This window comes from Triturus cristatus, chromosome 7 (assembly GCF_964204655.1).
Source record: "Triturus cristatus chromosome 7, aTriCri1.1, whole genome shotgun sequence".
Lineage (NCBI taxonomy): Eukaryota > Metazoa > Chordata > Amphibia > Caudata > Salamandridae > Triturus > Triturus cristatus.
In genome coordinates this window covers 966,158,796-966,176,871 of record NC_140590.1, presented here as the reverse complement: position 1 = coordinate 966,176,871, position 18,076 = coordinate 966,158,796, and the positions used below count along the sequence as shown (strand labels likewise).

The window sequence follows — 18,076 nt, the reverse complement described above, 5'->3', positions numbered from 1 at the left end:
TCTCCCACATCTGGGACCTGTCACAACCTGACCCTCTTAAACCCCTGTAGGTTTACACCGATGTGGAGCTCAACCTTATCAGTGCCCTCAGCCCTGCCTACTCACCACACACATCTTCGTAAAATCACTCTGTCACCCCAGGGGCAATCTAAGAGGTGGACAAGCCACTGAAAGCTCAAACCCGATGCATGGCTCTAGCTCATCTCAAGGTTCTCTTAGACTCTCAAGGTCCTCTTAGGTCCTCAAATCCAAAGCAAGCTGACTTTTCATGTGGTTTCTGTCTTCCCACATGTTCTAACCTTATGTGCCAAATATTAACAAAAAGGCAGTGACTTCTGGAGTTAAACGGGTAAGAGAAAGAGATACCCATCTAGTAGCTGAATTGCTCATTGTAAAATCTGTGAAACTGAGATCACTGCCAGCTTACCAGGTTGAACATATTGTATGATTCTTGGCAAAGATTTTATTTCATTCAGCCTCATTTTTTTCATTATTACATATCTTTAAATGCATGAACTCGTGAACTGCACTGTACCTCTTCTATTTGATTTAACAGTTCGAAATATAGATCAGAATACTGTTAATGTCTGGGTGCATGGGTATCTGGCGTAATACCCAATATTGCTGCATTTAGTGTTTTTGTGTCAAGCTATTCTGTTGGATAGTGTTGCACCATAACACATATGACGTAATTTGACAATGTGCGCTGAGGGGTCACATAGTCTTTAATGAAACAAAGTGATGGATGCTGTTAGAAATGGGGTCTCTAGTTGGCAGAAGTATGCACCCTGCTCAAGTACGGACTACAATCCTAGAAAGGGTAAGTCAGACACACACCTAGTAGCTTGGCACTAAGCAGGCAGGCCTAACTTAGGAGGCAATGTGTAAAGTATTTGAGCAACAGAACACACAGTAACACAGTGAAAACACCTGTTGTGAAGTTGTATTCCCCTAGATGATCCATTGGTCCTATCCCATCCTCGTCAAAAGTGTTGTGAAGAATAGAAGACACAGGTAGCTGTGAATGCTTCTTTATTTGACCATCCACTCTCCAAATACCCTTCACTTCACACAACATTCTAAGGTAAGCTTCTTTCAGAAGATTCCATGATGGAAAGAGGGGAAGGGGTGGCGGAAGGTTCCACATATAAAGTAAATATTACAACAACACCTAAAAAAGACTCCACACCAGACGAATAGACAATAATTGTATAAATAAATCAATACCAAAAATGACAAAAATCCAATGAAGAGAAGTCAAGGTAATAGTTTTTAAAGAATAAATGTAAAAATAGCCCTTAGAAGCAACAAGCTCCTATGGGGTTATCTGGTCGTACTGGACCGGGGCAAAGTCACGAGTTCAGGCTGACTGCGATGGAGCACTGGCTGCGTATAAGAGGCATGCAGGCTCGCTGAACAAAGTACCTTGATCATGGAGATACAGGGTGCAGATAAGCGTTGCATCGATGTTGATCCCGCAGTTGTTGTGATGGGTTGATTTTCTTCATGCAGTGGTGCCGATGTGTTGGTTCTGAAGACAATCTGCTGAGCTGAGAGGCATTGGTTCCATAGACGATGCACCAGGTCTCTCCATGCCGTCGCGGCGACGAGTTGGTTTCAGTGCTTTGGTTCTTTAAGGTGATGTAGTTGTTTTGACTGCAATGCACTGATTCTGCTCCTGCAACAAGGTTGAAGCGCTCGTTTTGCTACATGCAGACTGGAGATGTGTTGGTATTACTGGTGAAAGCATTTAGGTCCATTTCCAATGGGACAGGAACAGGAACAGGTGGTGAGACTTTCATATCCCTCAGTCTCAGGAAGCAGGAGGGAAAAAAACAAGCCCTTGGAGTACACTCTGGGTTCAAGGCAGAGTCCAGCTCTCCCTCAGCAGGGTCAGTGAGCAGCAGGGCTGCACCACAGAAAAACAGTTCTTCCAGAACAGCAATCCAGCAGACTGACAATCCTTGTAGCAGCACAGCAGTTCTTCTGGCAGAGGTTCTTTACAGGTCCAGAAGTGTCTGATGTGGTGGGGTCAGAGACCCAGTACTTATGCCCAGTTGTGCCTTTAAATTAGAAGCGACTTCAAAGAAGGGTCTTTGAAGTGCACAGAGGTCGTTTCTTTCCAGACTATGGCTCCAGACTCACTACAGGGGGGTAATCAATCCTTTGTGTGGAGACAGGACACTGCCTAATCAGGTGTAAGTAAAGTTATCTCCTCTCTCCCATCCTGCCCAGAATGAGACATCAGGATGCAGATGAGCACTCAGACACACCTAACCTTTCTTTGTGAATGGCTGTATAGAAGGAATACACAAAGTCAAGCTGTCACCCACCCCAGACTTGTATTGGAAATGGGCTGCAGGCACACAGAGCTGTAAGAGAAATGTCCAGTTTCTAAATGTGGCATTTCTAAAATAGTAATGGTAAATCCAACATTACCAGTAATGAGGATTTATCATTACCATTCCAAATCTATAAAACAAGATAAAGCTGTTCATTCCTAATCAGGAATTACAGCTTAAAAGTGTAATAAGGAATTTCCAATGATCACTATTAGAGTCCTAAGGCCAACAAAAAGAATCAGCAAAAGTGGAGGTAAGCAGGCAAAACGTTTGTGGGAAGACCACCCTAAGACTGACAGGCCTAACACATACTATAATAATTGTAATAAGTAATTTCAGGGAGCTAAATAACTGTGTCAAAAGTGCAAAGGTGGACACAAATCTGCGTAGTCACAAGATACAAATAACATGCTTAAAAGAGACACACTTCCTTGCAAAAGAGTAGATTAAAGTGCAGTGCAAGTAGTGAGGTTACTTTAACCATGCAAGATACAGTAAACATGTGAGGGTGGGGGGTTTCTGGATTGCCCCCAGTATGCCCTTTGCAATATATAAATTATATATAAATGCTGACATTTGATCTTACATGGTTAACTAAATGGCACAGAAATTACCTTGCGGGTGTTGCAGATTTTTATGGTCTCCTAAGGGACAAAACATTTCTCCCTATTTAGGGTATGCGCTACTCTGGATTGACAATTTTAATTGTATCTTGGATGGGGGTGGACAGAATGCCACAATGTCTCAAGTATAAACAAAACATGTCCAGATCCTTGTTCTATGTCATGAGAAATTTCAATTTGGTGGACATCAGGTGGTTGAGTAATCCCGACATGGAAGGAGTTCACCTAACATGCACGTCCCCCAAATACATACTCAAGACTGGTTTTTGTACTGATAGATAGAGGCCACGCCTCTCTCTCAAAAATACAACCCTTGGGAAGGCTCCTATATGTTCATTCCCCTGTAAGCTTCCTATACGAGACAGGAAAGTATAGAGCCATGATCCCCATATAAAGATTGCTGGTTTCAGCCCTGAAAGAAGCAGAGGTTTTTTTGCACATCAGAAGTGCAAGAACAGACTTATTTAAACTGAACAACTAATCTGCCAATAGTAGAGGAAAAGAATAGGAAAGTATGAAAGTAGTTATGAGGGGTACATCCATTTCCAATGAGTCTTCCAGCATCGCAGGGAATAGCCCTTAAGGAAAGAACTAGCAAAATTGTAAAATTAGCTGGCCCCCAAAGCATCACAGGGTGAGGTGCAGGAGAGACTTCGAAATGAGATACTTGAGAAGAAAATAGAGAAAGATCTACTTCTAATCATTCTTAGAATCAGGTGCTGCACCGGGAGGGAGATAAAGCAGGTATATAATTGTCTTGGTTCCTGAAAAGAGAACTAGACACTCGGGAAGCCATTCGCCAAGCACAAGAAGGGATCAATAAAGTGCTTAATTTCTAATATAGTAAGTTCTATATAAATATAAATGTACTGGTTGAGGAGGGACCGTAATCGATACTCATTTTCCAGGGAGTGAGACAGTTAACTCAAGACCAAAGAAAGAAGCTAGATGCACCACTGTCCTTAGGTGAAATTGCAGCTGCTATCAAATAATTACATTCATCAAAAACACTGGAGTTAGATAGTCTCCTGATACAATGGTATCAAATGTATAATAATAAATTGGCAAAACAATTGTTGCAGGTGTATCAAGAGGTACTTAAGAAGGGCATTCTACCCTCTTCTATGAGGGAGGCTCTGATAGTTATGTTACTAAAACCTGGAAGGGATCTGTTAGATTTTATAGCATACCAGTCTCTCTCCATGCTCAGTATGAATAATAGTATATTTGGCAAGGCACTAGCACTAAGTTTCAACATGGTCAATTAATACATACAGAGGTGGTTTTATGCCAAGTAGACAGACGCCTGAGGTATGTAATGTACGAATCCGTGAATAGTAACAAAGAGCAGGCTTTAGTGTCATGGGACACAGAAAAAGTATTTTACACTGTCTCTCGGCATTATTTGCTTGCAGCACTAAAGGATATAACTTTGGGTCAGGAATTACCAAATTAATCAAATTCTTGAACAGGAAAATGCTAGCCAGGGTTAAGACTAATGGGATCATATCAGAAGAATGAGAACTGCAGCGGAGCAGGATCTCCTCTTTCTCCTTTGTTATTCACTCCGGCCATAGAACCTTTAGCGCACCAATTTCATGCAGAACTATAAGGCCAGGCGATAGAATTACATGGCCACAAACACCTGTGAATGACTTATTGATAGATTTGCTAAACCCTATGGATGCCATACCACGGTTAATGAGAACACCAGAGAGATTTGGGGAATAGTCAAGCTTATATATAAATAAACAAAGTTGCTAGTGTTCCCATTGGGTCAATTGTCAGGCTTTCCTCTGCAGGTACCGCCGCCACTGGAGGTAACATGGGAAATTGGGTCATTTTGTTTTCTGGGAATAATGGTGACCCACAGAGAGTAAGTGGCTCAAGCTGAATACATTTAAAGTAATTACGAGCATACAGAAGTCCCTGCATTTGTGGGGCTCATTCCCTTTGCTGTTGGGCGAACGACTAGTGCTAACGAAAATGGTAGTACTGCCAAGATGCCTGCACTTATTTCCGTGCTGTATATATGGGATCCCATGGGTTAACCTTGGTCAGCTTAGATCCGCAATGAATGGGGATGAAAGAGGAGCACAGTTAAGATTAATATTTTAATATGTACTGATGAAGATAGAGGCCTGAGAGTCCCAAGCCTAGAAGAGTACTACATGGCAGCTGACTTGCAGTTTGTGGCAGGCTGGTTTGATTCAGAAAAAAGCATAGATACTGAACTGTTGGGTGGACTGCCACCAAGAGAAGATCTGATGACAGGTCTCTTCACAAATACCAGACTGCCATTGACGATACCACGTCTGGTGAGGAATATGATACTGATTTGGAGGAGGTTTTGTTTCAGGTGCGGAAAACAGACGCCATATGTAGGGGTTCTCGGTTTGGCTGTTACCTGAATTTGCTCAACTGCATTTTATGTAGGATATGTCCAAATGGAGGACGGGAGGCTACATGAATGCAGGGGTTTTATTTGAAACTATGCCCTGAATTCATTAGAAGGTGCGATGAAGGTCTTTCAAATAGATATGGGCCGGTGTCTTCATTATTTTACCTTACGCAAGAGAGTGAAGCAAGTTTGGTGAACATTCAGGACACCCGGCTAGAGTCAAATGCGCAGAGCTTTTTGTTGGGCCAGATTAGGGGCGGGCTGTATTATCAGGCTCTATATCGCTATCAAGGATGATATGCCAAAACAAGTATTAAGAACTAGATGTCGCTAGGAATCAGACTGCGGTGTATCATGTACAGACAAGCAAGTAGACACAGGGCGCTCTCGCGCTCACACTAGTTGCATAAAACAATGCAAGATTTCGCCTCTTATATTTCAACTTTGTACACAGAACTTATGTAACACCAGGGATGCTTCATAGAATAGACAATGAGAGGAAAATTACTTGCTTAAAATGTAATGAACAAAAGAGCATGAATTTCCACTTGGTGTGAGACTGCCCAAATGTAGCAGAATATTGGACACAAGTAGGAGACAGAGATAAATTTCATCAACACATCAAGCTAAAGATGCTGTCACATCGGTGCCTACTGAGCATAGGGACCACCCTGCTCAAATAATAAAACTAATAGGATATTTGTGCAGTTTACTCTACTAAGAGGCCTGTTGCAATACACTGGTTAACTCAACTCCCACAAAGTTGACGGTAGAGCACTGGATTGAAGATGGGGCTGAATAGACTTTGACTGGAGAAATCAGAATGGAAAAGTTTCCGAACAAATGAAAATCTGCAGGAAGATTTAGATGTCTAAGAACTTAATTTATACGAATTTATGTCTGCTGCTAGGATTCCTTGAATTCTTATTACATGCATTGTTATTTGAAATAAATGTCAAGGATTAATGATATTCAGAGGAATATAGAAGGTAAAATCTAGAGAGATTTAAGATTGATCACATCCGTGTATCATTCTGTAATGATGTTGACACTGTCCCCAGACTGGTAGAACTTGTTGTGCTTTGTCACATTGTAAACCTTAATAAACATCTGTATAAAAAAGGTGTACGAGACTGCTGACCAAAAGCCTGATACAAACCCACCCCAACCTCCTCTTAGCCAAACACCGGCTGGAACTAACAGCGTACTGCTCCCGTACCCCTTAGACAATTCTAACACAGTGTAAGCCACATTGACATCAGAAAGAAGATACTACATCAGCTCCATTGTAGTTCACGATTAAGGGTCTGATCATCTGTGGCCCATGCAGGTAAGAGCGGTGGGGCCGGATGCGTGGGGTAGCGATTTTGAGAGATGACCAGAAGGGAAAATTAATTATTTTTTTAGTTTTTCTTCGGCATTGTCTCTCGAAAATCCCCCCTCCCTTCCCGGCCCCACCGCGCCTACTGTACGGGCCGTGGCTGGGCCTGATTAAGATCTTGGCGGACAGCTTACTCCATCACAGCGGTGATGGATATCTCATCCACCGCAGTAACAATCCCATAGAATATAATGAGATTTATATTTCGGCGGATGTGAAATACATCACCGTTGTGACGGAGTAACCCCTCCGCCAAGATCTAAATCAGGCCCTAAATTGATTTTCCTCTGCCTCGTGAGCTACACCTATTTCTGCTTTAGCCAGGTTTAGCTTCAACAGCTGGCTCCTAAGTGCACTTCTACTGAGACACAAGACTACCGCGTGGATATGAAACTGAAAATCAGCACAAACAGAAAGGAAAAGGCATCAATGTGCATCAAGGAGGAACACCCCAAGACCTGATTTTAGAGCTTGTGCAGTGGCGGCTCGCACAGGGATTGCTGAGGGTCGGTGCGGCGGGGGAGGGGCAGGGTGGGGGGTAGTGGACTCTGACATACGGCCGAGCGGGATGAGGTAAGTACATAAATAAATAAATTAAACAATTTACATTGCACGGGCTGCATCGCCGAGTTGGTGATGCAGCGCTCACAAGGTAAATTGTTTTATTTATGTATTTACTTACCTTACTCCGTTCGGCCGTATGTCAGAGTCCACTATCCCCTCAACCTGGACCTCCCCCGCCCCGCCCTGCCCCACCGCCCCGCAGCACTCCCTGTGCGAGCCGCCACTGAGTGCTATCCTGTTTACTTCAGAAAGAATTCATAATATTCCTGTTCAGGAAAGCACTATTGGCGCACCACCAGCAGAGGTCATTAATACCAGAATCACTCTTACCTCATGGGAGCATCAGCCCCCAATTTTCTACATCTAAACTGCGTACCATGTAAACCACTTTTGTAGGTATAAGTATAATCCTGCATCCCCCCCATCCCCCCTCTGCCTCCCCACCCCCCCACGTGGTAGCACTGGGTGTAGGAGTACTAGCAGGGAACGCAACCTCGAGAATCATACTGATAAGAAATTCACGTATGTGCTCTACAAACCACCCTTAATAAATACAATTACAGTGAAATGTCTCCTCTGAATTTAGCAGTCACGCATCCTGTTTGTTTTATAGGCAAACTAATTATTTGACATTTTCTTTTGAACTACGTTTCCAAAAATGTATTATACTTACATTTTCATTCCGATAAATTGTAAGAATACAGTTTAATGTGCTCCCATATCCTTGCCCAGCTTGCAGCCGTGTCTGTAAAACATGTTTGTAAAACTCATTAAAGTTATCGTCTTTACCTAATTGATGTCACCATCTGATGTATTACAAAGCACAAGACATGCATTGGCATACACAAATACGTCCATAAATAAAGAAACAAAGAAAACGAGTCTGCTGCGTTACACCAGAAAGATCAATTAAAACAAGACTAATGAACTTCCGTGTTAAAATTGCGGTAAGTTATTTAGTTAAATGACAACCTGATCAATTAACAATTAATATCACAATTCCATATTTAGTGAGTATTATATACTGGTAATTCTCTAGTAAAGACCTGTATGGTCCCCAGGATTTCCAATTAAGTGTTGCCTCCCCAAATGGGACTCCAGAGATTATAGCCCATCTGCAAAGGTTGAAATATGCCGACTTTAATTGACGAAATACACAATTAGAGCCTAAAACTGGACAAAACGTGGACGGGGAGGTGATTCGCAAGCATGACTATCAAAGGCAGAAGTGCAGGTCTAGAAACAGGAACTTACTCATTGGCCAGTGTCATTAGAAACAAGCATTGACAACAAAGGTGACTTTTGTATAGTGCGTGCATAAATCATGTATAAACATAGACACAAAACAGTCATACAATCCCTGATATAGTTCAAGCACTCAAGCATATGTGCATTCAATAATGAAGATTCATGTGCCAGGCAGTAAACAAGCATCAATACTGTCACCAAAGAACTAGAGAAAGTCAATTAACTGAGGCAGTAACAAGGCGTAATGGCCTTGGGAACTAAAAAGATTCAGTGGCACCAGAAAATAATGAGCTTCAAAGGGCCTAGAAAGATTCAAACCTCAAGAGCCCTAGAAAGTAATGAACCTCGATGCCACTATATGCACAAAAAATACTCTAACAGATCTGAGAAGAGATCTAACAAAATGAAAGGAGAGGGGGAGAAATGAGAACTCCTAAAAAAGGTTGTGCCTAATACAACCGTGGTCGTGGGGAAATTGCCTGCGGTATTTTATCTAGATAACTCCCTCTGCCGTAAACATATTAAAAGCACTCCCAACACTGTGGTCGAGCCCACCCGGACTTCTAGGGGTCTGGGTGACCCGATGATGAAGCATGACACCACTAGGGTGTGTGAGGGTAACTTAAAGAAATACTTAGTTTCCCCACGACCACGGTTGTATTAGGCACAACCTTTTTTAGCCGTTCCTCGATGCCACTAGTCAGATATGATAATGGCCCTAGGCTAGGCAGAAAGGATCATTGATGGCACTAGGCAGTAATGAACATCAAGGATTCTATATAGTAATGCACATCATTGGCTCCATGCAATAGTGTAAATCAATATTGGAACCAATCACCCAAGCACTATCAAGCATGAGTGGTGCCAGACAGAAATGAATGGCAATGGCCCAAGACAGCAATGATGGTCAAAGGCCCCAGCAATAATGAACAAAATGAATCGAGATAGCAACGAATATCGTTGGCTCCAGATATTAATGACCATCAATGATCTTTGTAAGTAATGAGCATCAATACTGGCATGAGGAAGGAACTAGCATCAATAGTAGAAGTAAGCAGCAATGCGCCCCATTAGCCCTTGGTATTAATAAACATTGTTTAAAACAGGCATTAATGATCTTTCATGGCCTCATGCACCGATGAACATTGACGACCACAGAAACAAATCAGCTTCAATGACACCAAAAAGTAATGAGCATAAACAACCCCAGGAATTGCTACCCTGCCATTTTCAGTTCTTTGCATTTCAATGTGAGTTTCAAATGTATTGTGAAGGCTCAAGAGTGTTTGTAATATAATAATTCCTGTCTCTCAGTCTCACATAAGTAGGAGGATGTCAAGCCATTTTCAATGTCGGTGATCCTTTCCTCAAGCCTCTGTGAATCCAGTTTTATTTTTCCATTGAGATGGTAAGAAAAACTGCTTATTTGCCCTCTTAAAATGGCCTTGTATATGTCCCATTTCATGCACAAGTGACAAGCTTAAATTTAAATGAAAAATGTCTTCTGAACTCTTCTTCAATTTTTGGATTATGTCACCCCCCCCCAACAAGATCTGCCTGTCAGGACTCCAGCTTGTTTTGTCGTATAGAACCATAAACTGAGCTCCAAGTATACAGCTGCATGGTCTGATACATGTATGGGCAAATGATTTATACTTCTCACATTGCCTGCTTCCTTCCTATCTAATAGAAAATAACTGACAGTAGTGCCCGTGCTTTTTGAAGTGATAGGAACAATGTCCCAACTTTCCCACCCTTAGACGCCTCATGTCATAAAGGCCTAGTTCTTTCATTACGAAAGGCAGATATGAAATTGATTTTAGAGAACTCACATGGTCATGACTTGTTGCTCTGTCTAATCTGTTGTCTAACAGGATATTAAAGTCACCTCTAATGATGATTTGATAGTTATAATTCAATAGATTAGAGAAAATATTCCCCAATGGATCTGGGTCGTCAATATTAGCACCATAAAAGCCGACTGAAAACAGGGTATTCGGTTATATTTAAATTTTAACTATGACCCATCTGCCCCATTCTTTTGCTCAGGATTCCACTCTACTCCCGAATTTCGCCTCACTACAATAGCTGGCTGCTTCGAGTAGCATGCCCGATCTGTGCATAATGCTTGAAGAACCCATTTTTGCTTGTTCAGGAGAGTCGCAAACTCAGTCTTTAGCAAGTGAGTCTCCTGCAATATCATTATTGATGTGCCATTTTCTCACAAGTATTGTAGAACCAGGCACGGCTTCCTTTTCATTCTCAAACAATTTTCATTCCATGTTGAAACTAAGATGAACTGGTTTGAACTGTTTTCTCTCCCTCTAATTTAATCAGTCCTTCTGTGCTGTCTACACTACACGTTGGGAACTTCCTGGGTTGTGCCAAATTCTTAAATATTTGAAAACTAAAAATGTTTTCTATCTCTTCCCTATGCTCCCCATCCTGTATGTCCCCTCCATGGGGAATACTCCCATCTCTTATTTTGGGATGATCCTAATGCCTGTGCGTGAACTTTAAAATCCATTCATCAAAAAAGGGGAAACCCCCTCAGTTTCTTCGACTGGACCTCAGGTGCTGAATGAACTGATCTACCTATTGTGGTTCCCTAAAACTGCACACCTCATTTTTATACATAACCTATAGTAAAGCAGGAAAATTTCAGGTGAACCTTTGCCCCCAAACACTTTAATCTCCCAAGCCTTTTCAACTCCTCTATCCATTTCTCTAATTGCCAATGTTTATTCTCCATTGAACAGAAGATACAAGGCCTTATATTAAACGTGAGATCCTGCAATGTCCTAGGCTTGAGGGCAATGTCTAAAATGTGCTCTTTTACAGCATATGATAAGTTAAGTATACTTTTCCTTGTTTATTATCCTGCTGGGTTGAGCTTAAAAGAGTCACGGTGCACTCTTGGGATTTCTTGCATGAAATCCATGGTAGTGTCAGCCGGCAGAACAGCCTCTTTTAGTAATTTCGTCACAATGGTCACCTCCTTGCATGCCTCCCATAATATTCAATATTTTAATATTGTTTCTTCTTGCATGGTTCTCTATTCTTTCCATTCTGTCTGAAGTTTCCCTACGTTTTTACATTAAGAAATAAATCTCTGTTGCATCAGATTTTGCTGTTGTGCTGAGTTCCTGGTCTGCTCTTTCCAGTGCTTCAGTTCAAGTTGTTATAGATTCACATTGTTTTCTTTCAAAAGAGGCATGTGTTGCATATCTCTCTCTCTGGTTCACCTCTGAGCTCTCAAAACTCTTCTTCATTTCCACTGAGAGATTTAAAAGTATTTCTTCAGGGTCTATCTCACCGTTTTCTCCTGAAACTTTATGTGCAACAGTGTCTAGTATTTGAGGAGGCAGTATCTAGGTCTAATTTTCTGTATCACAAATCGAGGACGACTGTTTTGGGATACCGGGAATGTGACTTTTCAGTGATCGACCATGCTATCCAATCAAAAGGGGAAGGTTAAGGAGATAAGGACACTTATGGAATGGAGATATACTGTCCACGTGGGAGCTGTGGAAAGAACTAATAGAAGGGAACTCTAGATTTAAATACTCTTAGCTAGAGGTTGAAGAGTCATAATTGGACTGAGAAACAAATCTGCTAAATGGAACAGGATTTAAAAAATACCCACCCAAGAAATAAATACTGCATGGTGTTGGTAATTGTTCACAGCAATAGATGAAAAACTGAAGCCTTCCTATGGAATCTGGGAAGGAGACTTGAATTGGACAGAGATAGGAAATGTATGGCAAGTATCTGGACATTCTTTATGATACTGTTAAATCTGATCCACTGTGATTGAATATATGCTACTGGTTTCGGATGAAGTTGGCAAAGTTCAAGAATAATGAGAAGAGTAAATGCAGAAGATGTGGTCTGGCAGATGCTAATGACCTGCATATGTTTTTAGAATGTTCATTATTAAGCTCTTTTTGGCACAAAGTGAGTTAGATAAACGTTTTTAGAGAAGCAGATACATGTAAGCCCAACCTGAGTCTTTTTCGAATTATGGCCTACTGAGAGTAATGAAAGTAAATTTAATTTATATCAGAAAAACTGCTATTTTATTTGAAGCAGCTGGTGAGGAGGGAAATCTTTAAAACATAGACACAGGCTGATCTACCAGCATATTTGGATTGGTTAAAATATGTTAGAAATGTTTGTACCTTAGATATGATGGGCACCACAGGTCATAAATAAACTTTTGTCTGCCTTTTGAGAGATGGTGGGATAAGTTTTGATAACACAATATGGGACGATGATTACACCTTCTTTTCTTTTACAATGCAAGGATATAGATGTACACAATGGATACCTTAACTATCCAGACGTATAACATTTGAGGTGGAGAAAACATCTGCACACAAGCCTATTATTGTATGCCTGTTGTTAGCACGTCTGGAGTGATATGAGGACTACAGAAGAAAATTTAAAAATGAAAAAACCCAGTCATTACTTAACACCAATCGCCCAGCCAGTAATTGGCCTCTATATTTAAATGAAGAAACAAATATCAATGCATGCCCTATCCAGTCAACTGCCTCTATGGCCCAAGCGGCAACAGCCATCCTTGCTGTAAAGCAGTATTGAGCCTCAATGACACACGGCAATAACAAACATGAAAGGCCCTATTCAGTAATGAAACGCACATATTTCAGAGGACCACATCTCCAACTGACAGAGTGGCAGGGGGCCAGTCACTGGTCTTCCAATGTAGTGTCAGTAGGGAAAACTTAGTATGTAATGACAGACTATAAATATCAATCAATGAATGTGGACTGTTCAATATGAGGGCTGACACAATGACCAATGGCTAAGGGTGCCTTGTGCCTCTCTCTCTCTGTGTAGCATTAATTTGCCATGAATAGCACAGAAGATATTATGTCGAATCTGACAAGGATTTGGCAAAGCTACATGCCTTGACTATATGAGATTGTTGGAACTAGTACCTTCTGGTTCGCTGAGGTGATGTCCTAGCCAGTCAGAAGCAGTGTTGGATTGGTAACGCTGGCACTTGGGCAATGCCCAAGAGGTCGGTATCGGACTTACAACTGTGGGCTGCTTTTTTGGGCAGCCTAGGGTCTGTTTTGGGTGGTGTCTGTGTTCAAATACAGCCAGCAGCCCAGTGGGTGCCTGAGTGGCATTTCTGGAGGCGGAGGTGTCACTCCCTTTCTCTTGCTGGGCCGACCAATTAATGTATGCATATTGAGCGGGGGCAGTGGGCCCGAGAAAAAGTGGCCTCACTTGATTTCAGGTGTGTTTCACCAGTGTAAACTAATCCGTGCATTTTTTGCCCCCCCCCCCCCCTTTTAATTAAAATTTCGCTGTTTCGCGGAAAGGCAATACGGAAATGTGGACCCCTTTTTTGTAGCTGCCCAGGCCACTTTTTAATCCCAATCCAACCCTGGTCAGAAGCTAACACTCCCGTCAGGGCCCGATGATTACACTCACAGTTTAACCTGCTCTCAACCTTGGGTAGCTTGGTGCTGAGTGTTGCTCCATTGCTCTATTTTCATAATATGTTTTGATCCTGTACTTGGATGTAATTGAGGGTGAGAGAGTGTAGTGTCCTTGTCTTGCATCTGTATGAACAAAGGGAGAGAGAGTGTAGTGTCCCTGGTCATGTTAGTGTATGCCTTTGAGTAAGTGTTGCCTCGTGCGAGGTGTTTAGTATGTGCGTTGTGGGTGCGCACGTGAGAAGACTCCTTTTTATGAAGCTTCTCTGACTTACCTGTTTTGGTGATACCCTCTGAATGGTTGTTACCTCATGTGAGGTGTTGGATTGTGCGTTACGGGTGCGCACATGAGAAGACTCCTTCTTCTGAAGCTTCTCTGACTTACCTGTTTTGGTGATACCCTCTGAATGGTTGTTAACTCGTGTGAGGTGTTGGACTGTGCGTTACGGATGCGCACATGAGAAGACTCATTCTTGTGTAGCTTCTCTGACTTACTTGTTTTGATGGTGCCCTGTAAGTGGTTGTTGCCCCGTGTGAGGTGCTTGGACTGTGCGTTGTAGGTCCGCATGTGAGAAGACTCCTTTTTGTTAAGCTTCTCTGGTTTACCACTATTTTGTGGTTGTGGGTTGTCTATTACCCTAGTGTGAGTTAACGTAAGTATGTAGTCACTGATTTATAAAATGGAACGCTTTTCTTGTCTTTTCCCTATCTTTTCTAGGTGGGGTTGAGCATGTGATTTTTGTTGAAATGAAATTGTTGGACATCTTGTTGTGTATATTTCATCTTGCATACTATATTGCATAATCATTATATGGGGGGAGATGTGTTGTAATGTGTTACTTGTTTAATGCATTCTCCTTATTGATGTCATCCGCCTTGCTGCTCAGCCAATGGTGATGTCATCAGAATGTTTGGAGTGTTTGAGTTGGAGAGAGAGTCAGTTAGAATGGATAGGCTGAGCAGCAAGGAGGCTGCTCCTGGTGGGGCCTAATATGTATCTATCTTGTTTCCTGTAACCAACCAACAAAGAAGTAATCTTATGAATAAATGTACTATCCTATTCTACATCACTCAGCCTACGTACATTTCTTCTTTGTAATACTGAGCAGTCAGGCTTGTCACAGAGGCAATGTATAAAGCATTGACCCAGCACTCCCACACAATATATGCACTGAGCGTTACACATTTGGTGTATGTAAATAAAGTCTATATTCAACACGCACATAAATTAACACAACATGAACATCATGTATTTCTGGGCATAAATCACAATTGGAAATATCACAAGCAGTATCAGGGCCAACTGTGTTGAAATGACATCAGTAGTTTGCACACTTGGAGAAGATTCTACTTTCCACCCCAAGCACCTTTATGCAGGACAAAACATTGTCAAACCTAGGCCCACCCTGGCAATCTTGATAATTCTATATCACACAGTTATAGGGTGCAGATCACAACAATATCAAAAATATGTACATACACAGAATTACAATGCTTTTAAACAGCAGCATGGGCTGATGCCATATGGTAAAACTATGTCAAGCGTAGTATTCTGTTGGCAAGGAATCAACATGTAAAGCAACACCGCTCGGTGGTGTCATGATTCCCAGCCAGTCTGCAGGCAGTCTCTCCCACACACACACTCACTCAGCATCTTTTATGAGCTGTGCAATGGATATCAGGCAGGTTCATATGGAACGCACTTGCATGCATATGCACACAGGACAGTAATGCAGAGCAAACGGTATCCGGCAGATCAATGGATAGCACACTGCAGACCGTGTGGCCGAAGCCTCCCTCGACCCTCCATCTCAGCCCGACAATCCTACGTCCCCAGGTTGGAGATAACCAGCCCTCCCCCCAGATAGTAGGCCGATCGTGGCCAAAGTCACTCTTAGTCAAAATCCCCAGGTAGAAGGTGGGGGTAGGTAGGAGGAAGAATTAGGAGGCAGCTGTCAAATGAGGGCTTGGCCACCACTCAGGAAGTTCACCCACAGGATGAGGAGCAGAAGCAGGCTGAGGTCAATAGTCGGTCACTCAAAAGAGCTCCACAATGTGCCGTCCGGCATCAGCCCAGTTCTGCGAAGCACAGAGTGGGGGTCACGCAGTCTCTTTACCCATTTCCAATCGTTCTGTGTGTCCTTCCGCCCAGTCAATCAATCTCACTTCCCAGGCCTGATCCGGGCAATACTGCTTGGCAACACAAGGTCATTTGGAGCCCGGTGAGGTGAGGGCAGTTGGTCCACCACACTAAGGGCCCAAAAGGAGCAAAAGATGAATGGGGAATGAAGTTGGGGTGCCTCTCAGAAGACGGAGGCACACGATCAGGGACACGTTGATTGGGGTAGCACCAACGCAATCCGGGCACAATGTCTGGTGTGCAATGATACGAGTTGCACCAGACAATTCCGGTCTCACACAATGCAGAGTCGCAAAGTCAGTACCTCTCTGGAAATGAAGCACAACGTCTGTTGCGCACTGCTCCGAGTCACACCAGACAGTTGCGGTCACACACAATAAAGAGTTGTAAATTCTGTACATTCCTGGAAACCAGGCACAACGCCCAGTGTGTTTTGATATGGGTCGCACCAGACCATCCCAGTTACACACAATGAAGAGTTGCAAAGTCCATACCTCCCTGGAAATGAGGCCCAGCACCTGGTGTGCGTTAATACTTGTCACATCAGGCAATTACGGTCTCACACACACAGGAGCAAGTCCTTGGAGAGCACACTTTGTAGTGCCACATAGCAGTAGGTAGTCTTTCCAGGCCAGTCACTACTCAGGAAGGGTGCATTGTCCCTTCCACTGGCAGTAATCCTCCTTGTGCAACACAGGTTCCTATGGCAGTGTGCACCTAACAGTTCCATGTTCTCCGGTCCCACATCCCCACGTGTATCTCTACCCTGCTGAAGTATATCACTAGTAGTCATACTGTAGTGTGCCTTTGAAGTTGGGCATGGTTCAGAGTGTTTCCCTTTGAACCACAGATGTGCCCCCTAAATGTCAGTTCTGTCTACCATGGGGCTGTGGAATGTAGGTCTTAATCTTTAGTGCGGCCATGATCTGGCGCACAGAGACCAAGTGTCAAAACCTCTTCCTCCAATCTTTCCAGCAAGGCCCTCAAATGGCAGCAGTCTGTTGATCCAATTGCATGCCCACTGTTTATACCTGTCTCTGGGGAATGCAGAGATGTGCTCTGAAAGACTCAAGTGTGGACTGGAGTCAAACTAAAAGGAACACAAAGAGTTTTTCAGCAGAGAAATGCCCACTTTCTAAAAGCTAGTAATGACAAATCATTCTTAACCACTGTAGAGGGGTTGTCATTGTGAATTCAATGATAGGAAACATTATGAGGCTGCGCCATTGTAAGCCACTATTACAGCTTGAATTAATTTCAACCATTCCCTATGTTAACCTTTGGGAAGAGCAAACCTCATAGGTATCAAAAACACACATGGGTATTCTTCGCTATTTTGGCAGGGAACACACGTGTACCTGCCCTGCCTTTCACCGACGCTTGCTTCACCCCTTGAGACTCACCCTATGGTTGCTCTAGGTATAGTGAAAAGTACCCTCAGGATGGGCCAGAGATTTTGAAAGGCCAACCTGAGCATAAGTGCAATTATACATACACAGGTCTGTAATGGCAGGTTGGATACATGTTTAAAACACTATAGATGCAAATGTGCACATTCAGGCCCGCAATGGTAGGCTTGGGACATATGGCCACAGACAGAGATTCAGCAAAAAACTAGAGGAAAAAGCAAAAGGTTTAGGGAAACATGACACGAAGAGTATCAGGTCTAACAGAGATCTATTGGCTTTGGTGAAGTGGATTGGCATTGTGTGGTGTGGAGTGGGGTAGCACTGCATGGTGTGGAGTGGCATTGAGTGGTAGGGAGTGGAATTGTGTGGAATGGAGTGGAGTGGCAGAGTGTGGAGTGGAGGTACATTCTGTTGAGTGGAGTAGAGTGACATTGTGTGGATTGGAATGGAGTGGCACTTGGAGTGTGAAGTGAAGTGGCATTGTGTGCGTGGAGTGG

The 18,076-nt window shown here is 42.8% G+C and overlaps 1 protein-coding gene across 2 annotated transcripts in view; it reads right to left on the bottom strand.

Annotated features, from left to right (window-relative positions):
* Positions 1–18,076, bottom strand: part of SLC25A48 (solute carrier family 25 member 48) — a 327,922-nt gene that overhangs the window by 245,428 nt on the left and 64,418 nt on the right. For both annotated transcript variants that reach the window (XR_014966647.1, XM_085618001.1), the window contains exon 3: positions 7,985–8,056. Coding sequence is in view for 1 of the 2 variants with exons in the window: in XM_085618001.1 (XP_085474127.1) it covers positions 7,985–8,056 (72 nt within the window). In the remaining variant the exon portion in view is untranslated. The remainder of the gene's footprint in view (positions 1–7,984; positions 8,057–18,076) is intronic.